The following is a 14,789-nucleotide window of genomic DNA, read 5'->3' as shown; positions in this document are numbered from 1 at the left end:
TAACACTCAGCTTCCCATGCTTCATTCTGAGAGGCCCTAGTAGGATCAAAAGAGTTTTTTGTGTAGTTAATATATCAAGCTGACTGAGGACATTAATTTCAGCCCCCGCCCCACCCACCTTTTACTAGAGCAGCTCACGGGGTGCATAAATTACTCTTAGGATCTCCAGTTCCTCTTGCTCCTTCTCCCTCTGAGGTACAGACTTCTAATTGGATGTCATGGATTAGCATGCAGGAGACCCTGCCTACTTGCTGAGCAGAGCCAGTGTTACCGAGTGCCAACTGTATCCTGGCATCCAGGGACCCAGAAGGCAGAGGGTGTAGGGGTGAAGAGCAAGCCTTGGGCTTTGGAGCTCGACATATGTGAATGTGAATTATACTTTCCATCTGTGTAACCATGATTACCCGACTTAAACTTACCTATTTTGTCATTTGTCTAGTAGAGATAATACTAATCTCACCTTGCATTTGATTCATCCCATGATGATGTATACATATTGTTGTTATTAATAAAGACTTCTTTTCAACTTACTTTGCTGGCATCCCCCCACCCCACCCCGCCGCCTTTTCCCTAAAAGTTTCTCCACTGGCCTCTGCTAAGTGAAGGGGAATCCCATTGGTCTCTAAAGTCCTCAGGGATGAGGATCTTGAGGGAAGTGGTTGTGAGAAGTTTTAAACCCTTCTCTGTCTGTAGAAGTCTCAGTCACTGCACAGAGATACTTGGAGGTATCAGATATTTTCAATTTGAATATGGAAGTTTTGCTTGTTTTTAAACATTGGAATTTAAGTAAAGGCTTTTCTCAGAGACCTGAATGTGATACATCAGATGACCAAGTGAGGTACATTTGCAACTGCTTCCTTGTTGAGCTGTCTTAAATAAATTGTCAAACCTCTCTGAGCCTACAGCTCCTCCTTTGGAACTGGGAGGCACTAATACCCCCTTGCAGAAATGCCAGGGAGACTCCTCAGCTGTGTCAGTGAATGTGGTGGCCTCAACATGGGCCTGGCACAGGCACCTTCACCCTGCTCCTAGAGAGGAAGTACGTGTCTGACAAGGCTGAGGGGTCTCAAGAATCTGTACCCAAGGCCCTGGACTCCTGGCATGTTCTATTCTGTTCCTTCATAGCATCTATTCCCATGACAAGCCAGCTGCCCTGCAGCTGGGTCTTCCATTGCAAAGAGAATAGTGAAGGGCTCTTTGAGGTGCAGAGCCAGAGCCAGCTGGGAAGGACCCAAGTTTCCTGTTGAATGTAAGAACCAGCCCAGCCAGCTCCACCCACAGATCCCCCTCAGGGACACATCCATCAAGTCTGTGTGTGCATGAAACCTCCCATGGAGAAGCCAGGCTGTTGAGATGCTGAGGGGTTGTGTTTCCCTGAAGGGCTCCAAACATCCCTCATGAGTCATGATCTCCTGTGGGTTGGGGGACATCTCCAACCCTTTCAGTTGGCCTCTGGCTCCTGCAGGTCAGAAGTTCTGCCCACAGTAATTAAAAAGCAGCAGAGTGTGAAAAGGCGGTGGCGAATTGCTACAATCTTTCAGAATGGACAGGGTAAACAAACCTCTGTCCAGGAAGCTGCTTTGGGGCCATCGGACAGTGGAGTCATTTAGCCCTGCAGCGTAGTCATTTCCCTTTCTCTGTAGATACTCCCTGGCACTGGGACACCACCTGGGGTTGGTGATCAAGAGCTCCCACATGCTGTAAGTGCTTATCTCTGAGAGGTTGTTTGTGGGTTAACCTGCTCCTCTAGGAAAGCCTTGCTGTCTCCTCACCATGCTGTTTCCTACCATGCTTACTTAAGCCACTCTGCATTCTTTTCTGACCTATTGTTTTGCATATGGTTTTGTGTGTACCAGCATGTGTCTACCAGGAATTGTTTCTGAGGACAGGAGAAGGGAGGGGAGAGGAGGAAAGGAGCACTTTGTTTTTTCTCCTGGGACATTTTTCTCCTGCTGTTTGTTTTGGGGTTTCATTAAGTATTCACTCTGGGTTGTAATTCCATCCACAGTCAGATGACATGGTTGTGGCTGGCAAAATTGGAAGCTGATGATGGCTAGTTCCAAGCTTTTCCACAAGGGAGTGTTGAGTTGGGACTGTCCCAGCTGGTCCAAATGTTGTGAGTACAGTCATTTCTGACCCCCCTGTCACCGTAGATTTTTCTGTCCTCTTTTTGTCATCTCACAGAATTTGGGATGGGGATATCTAAACAGGCTGAATGCTACCCATCATTTAAAATGTCCCGTCGTCCTTTCTCACCCACATTTCTCCTTGTGCATCACAGCTTTCATTTCTTCCTTGCTTCTGGGACAGTCATCTCATTTCTTCCTTAAATTTCCATGGTCCTGCTTCCAGCCCATTAGCTGTCCCACCAGCATCTTCCCAGGGCTGTGCCTGTGACTGCTTTTTTCTCAAAGTCCCTTCCAACATTACCTCTAAAATCATCCAGAAGTCGTTCTCACAGAGAGATTGCTCCACCAAGACCAGAGTGTGGAGAGCAGGTCCCTTTAATCAGTCACATTCTGATGAATCCTAGTGTTTTTAGTGAGCACCAACCTCTGTTTACTAGTGACATTTATAACCTGACATCTTGTTTTATCATTCATAAAAGGACGGCCTTTGCTCAGGTTTCCTTGTGACAGTGTAGGCTGCACAGGGCATGTGGGCCTCCCTGATGGGTGTGTCCTTTGCCTAGCCTGGACCAAGCACTCTGTTTCCATGTGAAGGGTCACTCTATGGTGAGCTGCACCTGCTTTCCTTCCTCGTCAGTTACCTCCCTAGCTAAGCCCCTTGAGTTCCAGGCTGACTAGGGTGACACTGCCTCTCTGAGGGCTGCTTTGAGTGTAAGGAGTTATAGTGTTCAAACATCTCAGATTCATATGTCTCAGGCTATGTTGGGCTTCCCCCCACCCCCCAGCCATTCCCTAAGGGCAGCGAAAGTGCTCAGATCTTGGAAGAGCTCCTTAAGACAAGACTAGGACTCTGCTAGTGAAGGAGAGCCTCTTCAGGAAGCATCCAGTGCAGCACAAATACTAAAATTGGAAAGACACAGCGAAGAGTAGCTCAACCCCTGTGCAAAGAAGCTTCTCATGTCACTCTGCCTACCCTCCAGGAACGTGCTTTCTCTGCAAAGACTAGGAGCAGAGGCAGAGTGAGTTAGTGACCAGTGTCAGTCATGTGTGACAGGTATGGTCATGATTGTCCAGAGCTGCTGCAGTGCACCAGGACTTCGATGCCTAGACAGCCCAGAGGATGCACGTGACAAGGGGTGAGCTTTCCATAGTTCCTGTACATAGATGCGCTAATGGCTTCTGCATCGGAAATTCCTTCAGTCCCAGTAAAAATGGCCAGAAGTTCTTTGTTTTCTTCCTCTGAGGTCCACATTGGCCAGTCGGTTGCTCTAGGATTTGTCTTAGGTCTCAAGGTCTTCAGTCCTTCTGCCTACTCCTGGGGCAGGCTGTGGTAAAGCCAGAATGTGTCTCTGAGCCACGCTGGTGAGAATGGAAGTCAGTGTACTGGAAGGAGCCTGGTGCATTGAGCTTTCAAGTCAAGTCAAAGTTCCATTTCCACTACAGCACAGACTTCTTTATTACATAATCTTGGGGTAAAGTTTTTAACCTTTTGTTTGTTTTGTTTTTGAGACTAGGTCTTATGTAGCCCAGGTTGGCCTCAAGCTTGCTGAGGCCCACTGTGAACGCCTGATCCTCCTGCTCCCACTCTCAAGGGCTGGCATTATAGGTGGATGTTACTATGCCTGACCTGTTTCTAACCTTTGTATAGTACTGTTTCTTCATCTAAAAGTGGAGCAATTCTACATAACGCTGGGCAGTGATTAGACACAAACTATTGTCCAAGTAATGCTATACAGTTAAAACTACTCAGGAAATGGTGCTGCTGTGTGGCTGTCACCCTTGATGCTCTCAACAGAAGTACACCTTGCGGTCATGAAGATGAGGTCTTCCCCACCTTCATAGCCATGTCAGCACCACAGTGCTGCCACCATGCATCTAGGCAGCTATTCAGCTCTGAGCCTCATCCCCTGTTCTCCTCATTTATAGAATCAGGGTGTACTGGGTAGTTATTGTCAACTCGACACAACCTAGAGTCACCTTGAAAGAAAGAACCTAAATTGAAGAATTTCCCAGATCAGATTGGCCTGTGGCCATGTCTGTGAAGAACTGTCTTGGTTGATGGTAGTTATGGGGCATCTCCATCCTTGGACAGTGGGCCCAAGCTGTATAAGGAAGCCTAGCTGAGCAGAAGCCAGAAAGTGAGTTAGTCAGTAGCATTTCTCCATGGTTTCTGCTTCAGATTCTTGCCTTGAGTTCCTGCCCTGACTTCCCTCAGTGATGGACTGTTACTAGGAAGTATAAGCTGAAATAAACCCTTCCTCCCCAAATTACTCTTGGTCAGAATATTTTATCCCAGCAATAGAAAAGCAAACTATAACACAGACTGACATGGTTTTACTGTTGGGATGATGGAGCATTCTGTCCTTGACTCACTAGGGCTCTGCTTTACTGTCCTGGGACCCATTGCCGTTCCCTGGGGCTGTCATCAGGGTCTTTCCCCTGTCTCTCAGGGCTTCCTCCTAAAGCAGGAGGGACCCTGTGGCTCTACCTTGTGGTCTGTGTCTACTCTGCCCTGTGGCCGGTGTCCAGGAGGCCAGCCAAGTCACCACTAAGGCTTCCAGGCAAGCAGACCAGATTCTCAGCATCAACCCTGATTTCTAGGATTTGCTTTTGTCATTGTTTATAGGTGCAGGAAGGAAAGCAGCCTCCTTACTCCTCAAGTGGGGGGTGCCAGTGTGACATTGGCAAGTATGGAGTCTTCATTTGCCTGTGTAGACTCGCCTTCCCAAACCCCGTTCCTGTGGGCCAGAGCATCCTGGCACTCTATACTGTCAGCAGCTCGATTCTTATTTGCTGTAACTTTTTGCTTTTTTCTGTTCTAGAAAAGTCACACAGAATGAAAATTAAGGTTTTGTTTCTGCATCACAAAGGAAAATAGAAGGAACAAATGAATTGGTTTTTCTTGAATTACAAGCTATGATTTCTTCATAAACTATTTTAGAGAAAGAGTATTGCTTCCACAAACACCCTTGATTGTTTGCCAAATGCCAAGCCCTGTGTAGTTATTACAGGCTGAGATGCCTAATCTGTGGTCCCTGCCATCAGAGGACTTCTAGGAGTAACTGGGCTCCAGGGAGTTTTGCTGCCCTGCAGCTAATCAGGCAAGGAAAGATAGCCGAAGGCCAAAGGGAGTGCCCGGTATTCTTAAGTAGCTGTGGATGTTATTGACTGTGCATTCCTACCCACACTCAGGGCCCAGCCCAGGTCCCCCCTTTCAGGAAGTCTTCCATGACTGCTTCAAGCTGTGGCGAGTTTCCTGCTCTCTAGACTCTGGATTCCTGGTGTCTTTAAGATATTTCCTGCAGGTAATCACCTCAATATCACAGCCTCATGAGGCACACAATACCCTCCGTACTTCAATAAGTGAAGCAACTGAGACTCAGAGAAGTAAGACAATTTTCCCCAGGGTCACAGGTTAATCTGAGTCAAAGCTAGAATTTGAACTCAGCTCTGATTCCCAAACCAGGCCTTTTCCTTGATTGCAGGTACTCACTTCTCCTTTACCACCCAGTCCCAAATCCCATGTCTGGAATCTGTGCACCCTTTCTTCTATCTCATGCTTCAGCACCAGCCTCTTCTCTGTAGTGACCTGCCCATCCCTTTTTGAGGTTCAGCTAAGTGAAGCATGGAGAGTGAACTTGTTCTGCCTCCCCCGCCCACTCTGGGCTGCCTGAATTGCTGCCCTTCTCCTCTTCCCACCCCCTAGTCATCTGCAGACAGGAAAAGCCAGCAGTATTCACCATCTGTGCACTGGAAGACTGAATACATAGGGCCCCCTCCTCTGCTAGACGGTGGGTACAGTTTCTCTGTGGGTCAGCATCTTGTCATAGACATGGATTTGCAGGATGTACTTGTCCAGGCCTCAGCAGTTTCTCAGCATTTGAAACCTGTACCTCAAAATGAAAGCACTTGCAAGTGTTTAGATTCTTAGGCATCCACCACATTGCGTGTCATTCATGCCAGACACTAGGAGGTAAACACATCCCGACAACTGGCCTAGATGGGGGCATATAGGCACCTGGTTTTGAACTTCTACATTTAGAAGTGGAGGGGCCTGATGGTTGCAAAAGGTAACTTCCTATCACTCAGCGACCATAATAACAAGCTGGTGTCCTCTGTGTTGTCTTCTTTATTTTCTGTTAATGGCCAACCCTTCCAGGATGTGGGCCTGTGTCTAATTTTTATTTCATTTTTAAATATTTTTGGTCTTTTTGAGACAGGGTCTCTCTGTAAGATGGCTGGCCTGGAACTTGCTATGTAGGCCAGGTTGGCCTTAAACTCACAGAGATTTGCCTGCCTCTGCCTCCCAAGTGCTGGGATCAAAGGCATATGCCACCATACCTGGCAATTTGTTTTGACACAGAGTTTTATAACTTAGCCTAGACTGGCCTGGAACTCTTGATTCCTCTGCCTCAGCCTCCTAAGTAGCTGGCACTACAGTGCTACCGTACCTACCCTTATCGTCTTTCTAAAATTATTCCTCCAGAGATCCTGCAGATCGTTCAGCTGGACCTTGACCTGAAGTATAAGACCAACATCCGAGAACTGTTTGAGGAGTTTGACAACTTCCTGCCTGGTGCTATCATTGGCATAGCCAGAGAGATGCAGCCAGTGTACAGGTAGGTAGTGGCTGTCAAGGTGTCCTGAGGACCCCCTTCCCATCCTGTTCTCTCTTCTGCCACTCATGGCTTCTTGGGTGCAGCAGTGTGTGGTCTTTCTGCACTTGCCCCTCAGAAGCATGCTTAAGCTTGCAGCTTATAGGTGATGGCACTGCTGGCAGGGTTTCTGCTCCAGAGCCAGAGAAGCTACCTCCCTAGGGTAGGGGAGTTTTTCTTTGAGAAAGCCCAGTTGTTTGGGTATTGGCTGTGGTTAAGCTCAGAGTGTCTGGTACTAGATGTCAGGATTTACCCTCCATCCTTAGTGACCAGCAGGATTTTCTTGGCCTCGTGTCTCTGTGACTCCGGCAGACTATGGTGGGCAAGGAACAACATCTTAGGTCAGAGACGAACACGCACTGATCAGAGAGAAGAGCCACTTTCTTCCCCAGGCAGTGTTTCCTTCTCAATTCCGTATCACACAGAAGCTCTTTGACACCTGGAGCAAGGAGATGTTTTCAAGAACGCTCTCTGCAGCATCCTGCATAGTAGCCCTAAACTGAAAACACCTAAGTACCCTTGACAGCAGGATGGTTAAATACAGTGCATTTGTCCAGTGAAATACATATAGTAGCTGCACGTGATGAAGACAAAACTAAATGGTCATCTTTAGTGATGCAAAAACAAGTGCTCAAAATCACAAAGAAAACCAAGGAGATGCTCCCCAAAGTCAGCAGGGGGCTGAGGACAGAAGGGAAATGTGTTTTATCTTGCTCCCCTCCCTATGTGGTTATGTACATGTTGCATACATTGTTTTTTTTAAACTTTTTTATTACTATTTTTATTTTATGTGTGTGGGTATAATGCCTGCTTGTAGGTAGATGCACCCATGTTGTGCACTGCCCGAGGAGGTCAAAAGATGGCATTGGATCTCTTGGAACTGGAGTTACAGTCAGTTGTCAGCCACCATGTAGGTGCTAGGAATTGAACCCGGGTCCCCTGTAAGAGCAGCTAGTGCTCTTAACCACTGAGCCATCTCTCCAGCCCCTGCGTACATTGTTGTGTGTGTGCATGTGTGTGTGTGTGTGTGTGAGAGAGAGAGAGAGAGAGAGAGAGAGAGAGAGAGAGCTCTAAGGAGTTCCATGTTGCTGACTCATCTTTCCCAATGCCAGCTGACCAAGTTTGCCCAGGAAGAGCTAGGATTTCTCTGTCCCTGGGTTCTTTGTTCTCTGTGTAGACCCTAGTGCTGGCTCTCTGCAGAAATTCTGTAGCTAGACCCAATCAGAGAACTGCTGGGCCTTGACATTTTGTGACTGGAAGTATGTGTTTTCCCTTTGGAGGGAGGGGAAGAGACAGCCTGGGTTTGGTGGTAGCTCTTTGCAAGTCTCAGATCACATAACAGGAAATTCCTGCAAGGCCTAAAATGAATGAGCTGATAACTCCTGGAGGCCTTGTGGGCTGTTTCCTTTACATAATCCTGGCCTCTGGGGTGGGCTCCTACTTGCTTAGCCAGGAGGGCTAGGCAAACCTGCCATCTTGACTACAGCAGACTGCCACCTCATCCTCTCACCTTCCTAGAAGTTGTGCCTTGTGGTAGGACCTTTGACTCTACAAGGGAGGGGACAGAGACATTAAATGTAAAATCCTGGGTTTTAGTCCCAGCTCTGCTGCCACACCTGGGGCCTTGATGCCCTTCTAAGAAGGGGAACAGGTGAGCTCCAGGCCTCCTCCCCTATCTCCCACTTTGGCCTTCACAGCTTTTCCAACCTTGCTTGTCCTCCTTCCATTGGGAGCTGCTGTGTGCAGTGAGTTCCCTCCAGCTTAGGAGGCCAGAGCCCAGACATTCAGACTGTGCTGGTCATCAGGTACTGTTGTAGCAGAAATGCCTGCAAGTCAGGTTTTGAATCTCCTCCTAGAATACATGGAAAGCTCGTCACACTTAATGTAGGTAATCTTGGCCAGAATTTATACTTTCTGTAGAACTAGGCTTTTATAATGGTAGAACCTAAATCAATTTAATTTTCTGGCCTTTCTAAAAGAAGCTTCTGAAAAATAGTAGATTCAAATGAAGTTGAGTTTTCTTTACAATCTGAGTCTCTATCATTATGTAAATGAGGATCAGGAGAGTCTGCTACTGGTAAGAGTCTAAGAAAGCTACCTGCAGGCCAGCTAGACACCTGGGCACTCAGTCAGTAGCCACTGACTACCAACCCACCATGAAATGTCATGATAAATGAAGCCTGCAAATGATCACCCCACACTCCGCCAGTGATCACGTTTTACAGTGTGTACTTTTAGTATTTTCTGGACTGAGAATGGCCTAGCTGGTGGCAGAGGAGGAATACAATGCCTTTTTTTTTGCCTTCTTCCATAAGAAAACCAGAGTGCTGGGTGACCTGGACGATTGATATTGTTCCCTGCTTTGAAGTCTTCACCTGGCTGGGAGCCAGGGATGGAGGCTGGGGGTAGGTGATGGGAGAAAACAGTGGGAAGGCAAGGGAGAGAGTGAGTGGTGCTCATTGGAAGACTGGTGGAACTGACCCTTTTGGGTGGGCGTTCTCAGTCCCCTGCTTCCCAAGACATGTCTAACACAGTTTATGGGGGTCCACGGCCCAGGCATCAGCCCTGACTACTGCCTGCAGAGCTCCTCCCCCACGATAACTGCTGCTCCAGGGCCTCCTCAAGTGGCTAAATGTGACGTGGACAAGTTATTTATTTATTTATTTTTTTGTCAGTGGAGCCTGATAGAGTCCTCAGTAAGAAAGAGAAAGAGGAACAAAATACAGCAGATTGATGTACAACATGACTTGGTTAAGCGAGTGCCTGGGTCTGGAATTTCACTGAGCAAGAACAGGTTTGGGTCTCCCCAGCAGTGTGATTTTTATAGTCATTCATCACACAGTTGCTGTACTTCAAAGGGCACACAGCGAGCGAGCCATGTTATGGCGGTGTCCCCTCTATTGTGAGTCATGAATGTTCCAAGCTTGCAGGAAGATTGAAAGAAGTCTTGCCCATAGTCCATTTAATTAATGGCTTTTTCACAATTTCTTTTTCCCCAAACATGTATCATATTGTCTGTGTTTTCTGGACAATGATGCAGGACCTTGAGATGTTGGAGTATAGACAGAGGATGCTTACTTCCTTGAATCCCTGTTAGATTCCCTGGGGTTGAAATTCTCTTGGTCTTCCTCATTTGAAAATCGAGGTACTTGGTCCTCTTGGGTAAAATGCCACCCTTTCTTCCTTGATCTTTTCTGTGCATCTTTGTCAGGAAGTAGATCCTTAGTTAGCTCTTCGATACAGCTCTGTCTGATTGGAATAAGTGGCCAAAGGGAGAGAGAACCCTAAGGCCTGGTCTGTAAATCCACATTTATAGTTTGCAAACATGTGCCATGTGGGCTTGCTTCCTGCAAGTGTGTTAGAATGTCAGGAAAACTGTTGGGCCTTTTTAATGTGCATCTTGTAAAATTTAGTTATTAAGCCATACTTGCAGGTAAAGTGACTAATGTAGAAATTTTGGACTCAGAATTAACCCTAGGATATGCTATAAATCACAGAATTCTGTGTGCTTTTTCTTGTATGTACAGGGATATCTATCTATCTATCTATCTATCTATCTATCTATCTATCTATCTATCTATCTATATCTATCATCTATCTCTGTCTATCTATCTATCCTCTCTCTCTCTCTTTCTCTCATCTATCTGTCTGTCTGACATCTTTGTATCCATCTATCTATTTGTCCTCATGGACTTTTACTTCACCTGGTGTCACCTAAGATAGGAGGACATCAGTGACATGGAACTTTAGATTAGCAACAGATACTATTTTGTGTGCACATACTTACACTAAACAGTTATTTGTTGTTTATCTGAAAGTTATATTCAATAAAGGTATCTTGTTTGTTTTTCCTAAATCTGGCAGCCCTTCCTCCATCCAATTTGAAAAGCTTCCTTTTTAGCAATAAAGGTAGTGAAGTGGCTTTCCTTCAGGAGCCTGAGTGAGCTGGAACAAGGGGTAGGGACGTGAACTATTTAGGGAAACCTGGGCTAGAGTGAATGTGGGGCTCTACCTCAAAGTACCCATAAGGCTTCAGCCTGAGGCAGACCACCCTGGAGGAGCTAGAAGCCAAGCCGCCTGGGTCATGTAGGAGGCTGCAGTGCCAGGCAGCCTGGCACTGGTTTGGCGTGAGCTCAGGCTCCTGCTGACCCTGAAGATTGACAGAAAGGAGGATTCTGGGTGGCAGCTGAGGGTCACAGTCATTTTGCCCTGGAGCTGGCTGCCGAAGGAGCCCCTGAATAGCAGCTTTGTTGGTGGGGGCCACTGCTTCTGGTGTGTTCCCTTGTTCTGCAGGCCCCTGTGAGCTGGAGTGAGCCCAGACACATCAGGAGGCTGAGGCCAGAGCAGCAGGCAGATCCTGTCAGCTGCTGCTCCCTCACCAGCAGCCAGAAATTTGCTTTTGTGCTGAGTATTTTCAGTGTCCACTTCTTTAGCTTCTTAGGTCACATGGCTGCTTTATCGCCAGCCCTGTGCTAGCCTAGTCTCCTTCCAGCTGCTGAGATGAGCATGTCTGCCCAGCTTTTCTGGAGTTGCCTCATCTCTTTCCTGACACTGGCACAGGGCTGTCAGGAGCACTGGGGAGAATGGGAGGATGTGGACTGACTCCCACTGCTGCTGCTCTGCTCTCATCCTGAGTCATCATTAGGTAACTGCTCTGAGCATTAGTTTCTTTAGGTGGGATGTGGATATTATTACACTATTTGCAACAGTTGGTGGGGGTTAAATTAGATGGTATGTTTGTAGTCTTGCACAGAGCAGCATGAAGTAATGCTGGTGACTGTGTTGCCCTGAGTCCCAGTTCACCCACTGACGAGTTCTGTGATGCTAGGGCAGTCACTTAACCCCTGAGCCTCAGTTTCTTCTACATAAAGTTGGGACTATAGGGAGCAAGTAGTGTTGATCTTTGGGTTTGTCAGTACCTGAGCCCCACCTCTGTGCTTGATCCTGTCCCTACCTGCCTGTAAGCCTGCCTCTCATTCTCGGAGACTGAAAGGTTGGATGCTGTGAATCCTAGCTTCTTGTTAGTGCCCCCATCTCTTCTTGCCCCATGGAAGTGGCTTTCATCCTTTTAGCATCTGCACACTCCAATTTTTATACTTTTTCTCTATATATTACACTACAAATTTGAAGTCAACTTGGGCTGTGTAGTCAGACCCAACTAACCAGCCAAACAACTAAACTAGTAAAGTTATTAAAAAGAAATAAAATACATTTTCATGAACCATGAGAATTGTTATTGTTTTGAAACATTTTCTATAAATGTATTGATGTATAAGTGAACTTCTTTTTCCTTTTTTGTTTGTTTTGTTTTTTGTCTTTTTGAGACAGGGTCTCTCTGTAGCCTCAGCTGATCTGGAACTCACTATGTGGACCAGGCCCGCCTGCTTTTGCCTCTTGGGTGCTGGGATGAAAAGTATGTGCAGCTACGCCTGGCTCCTTTTCTCCCTTTCTGATGCAGGGTCCTGAAACATGACCCAGGCTAGCCTGGAAATTGCAGTCCTCCTACTTTAGCCTCTGTGGTGCTGGGAGTACAGATGTGTAACCAAACCCACGAACTCCTGCTTTATAAGCTCTTGTGACTTTGTTTTTTGTTCATGTCACAGAGTACTGTGACCATCTTATATTTAACTCAGTCTTTCTTTGTTAGGCATTGCTAGTTACCTAAGATAATTTTTTCCATTTTTTATTATGGTACGCTTCTGACATATACAGAAATATACATAATTCTAGCACTCTGTATGTTTCAATACTACAGTAATCACAGTTTCATTAACAAGCAACCTGCAACTAATCTGGTTTCTTCTCTCTCCCACCCATTTTCCTCTCCCCCTGATGGTTTTGAAGCAAATCTCAGGCAAATCACACTTCTTCACTCTTTTTCTTTTTGTAAACCTACCTGCTGTTGCTGAGCTTAGAGTGAGGAGTTGTGTGAACTTGTAGTGTCACTCTGTCTGCCAGTTCCTCAGTTGGGGTGAGAGGAAAATAGCTAGAGGCAGTTGTGCCATCCAGCCGGCAGCCTTCTCTGTCTCTCCATGTTGACTTGTGTCAGCATGCTCATGTAACCGGCAGACTGGAAGACTTTCTGACCAACATTAATTCATTTTGCACTAGGCATGTGGTGCTGCTTCCTAAGAACTGCCCGCCCCCATCCCTTAGCATGCATAAACTGGGACTTGATAAAACGTATTCATTTGATTCTCTTCTGTCCTCTGACACCCGAAGATGAATTTCTTAGCCTTTTTCCTATGCATGTTTGTTCTTTTTAAATTAACAAAGATTGAGCCTGTCAGCTTCTATTAGAGTTACATCTGAGTAAAAGAGGGGACAGTTAAAACTACTCAGGAAATGGTGCTGCTGTGTGGCTGTCACCCTTGATGTTCTCAACAGAAGTATACCTTGCGGTCATGAAGATTAGGCCTTCCCCACCTTCATAGCCATGCCAGGATCACAGTGCTGCCACCATGCATCTAGGCAGCTATTCAGCTCTGAGCCAAACGCCCTCATCCCCTGTTCTCCTCATTTATAGAATCAGGGTGTACTGGGTAGTTATTGTCAACTCGACACAACCTAAGCATGCATAAACTGGGACTTGATAAAACGTATTCATTTGATTCTCTTCTGTCCTCTGACACCCGAAGATGAATTTCTTAGCCTTTTTCCTATGCATGTTTGTTCTTTTTAAATTAACAAAGATTGAGCCTGTCAGCTTCTATTAGAGTTACATCTGAGTAAAAGAGGGGAAAACTTATCATCTTTTTCAATAGTGTTTTTTTTTTTTTTAAAGAAAGCTGGGCTGTTTCTGCAAGTGGTATGATGTGAAGATGGTGCTATAACACCACAGGAGTAGCTTTAATTAGGGGGCAGGGGCTAGAACTGCTTTGCAGGAGTCTGAAATCTTTTTCTGCCCCAAAGAAGTAGCTTTCATCAGTTTAGTATCTATATACATGAAATTTTGTATTCTACTGTTTGTTTTTGAATATCATCTAGGAAGAGGACTTTTAAAAAATATTTTATTTATTATTTGTATTTTTATTTTATGTATATGAGTGTTATGCCTGCATATGTGTAAGTGCACCTATGTCGCAGTAACCAGAAGAGGGCTTTGGATTCCCTGGAACTGGAGTTATGGGTGGTTTGTACCTGCCATGTGGGTGCTGGGAATCGAGCCCAGGTCCTCTGCAAGAGCAGTCAGTGGTCTTCACTGCTGAACCATCTCTCCAGCCCCAGGAGAGGACTTCTTAAAAGAAGTGTACAGAAGAACCCGGGTGAGATCCTGTTAGTGATGAGGTGGTTGTCTCCTGTCCAAAGGCTGAATTCCCCTGGGTAATCTGGGAGTAGTACCTTGATGCCCCCGAAAGACAAGAGTACACTGGGGTGGCTGGAGGGACTGTGAGGAGTTGTATGTGCTGGCTGAGAGATGAGCTCTGGGTTGAATGTGTGAGGAGCTTCCTGTCTGAGAACAGCTGGCTTGAAGTTTTCTGCCAACATGTTACCGAGCTTTGGTATACTAAATCTATAAAACAAGATTCACCATGCCATAGGTGATGGGCATCTCCCCAAAGCATGGGCAGGGGAATGAATGAGAGGGATGGGCTACCTGTTCTGCCCCTGCTGTGCAGATGAGTGCCAGCCACACAGGAGATGTTTGCTGAATAAATGAGGGAACAGATGTTTAATCAGAGGACGCCTCAGCAGCGGAGGAGCCAGCCATTAAGTGATTCTCTCTGGTCCCATCACCATCTTCTTAGAGAAATTTCTTTCACATGAAATTTTTCTTTTTAAAGACACTCTGTCAGAAACGCTCTGTATTTATTTGGCTCTTGGCTCATCACATATATGAACCACAAGATCAGGTGCTGTGAGGAATTCTCTCAAGGTTGTATAGTAGGGAAGACAGGGTAGATAAAATACAATCAATCCCTGTCTAGAACTTGTAATGCTAATTACTCTTGCCTTTACTTCTTCACATCTCCTATTCACAATTCAAGGACTTTCTTTTCCCCTT

The 14,789-nt window shown here is 46.2% G+C and overlaps 1 protein-coding gene across 1 annotated transcript in view; it reads left to right on the top strand.

The window, feature by feature from the left end:
• LOC108490910 (xyloside xylosyltransferase 1-like) overlaps window positions 1–6,752 on the top strand; it is a gene marked incomplete at its 5' end in the record, with an annotated part of 51,396 nt that extends 44,644 nt beyond the window's left edge. The window contains one exon of the mRNA XM_017798397.1: window positions 6,616–6,752. Coding sequence (XP_017653886.1) covers window positions 6,616–6,752 — 137 coding nt within the window. The remainder of the gene's footprint in view (window positions 1–6,615) is intronic.
• Window positions 6,753–14,789: the final 8,037 nt, after the last annotated feature.

The sequence above is a fragment of the Nannospalax galili genome, unplaced genomic scaffold (assembly GCF_000622305.1).
Source record: "Nannospalax galili isolate Female #2095 unplaced genomic scaffold, S.galili_v1.0 scaffold317, whole genome shotgun sequence".
Classification (NCBI taxonomy): Eukaryota; Metazoa; Chordata; class Mammalia; order Rodentia; family Spalacidae; genus Nannospalax; species Nannospalax galili.
The sequence above is the reverse complement of the archived record's forward strand: the minus strand, read 5'-3'. Positions and strand labels throughout refer to the sequence as shown.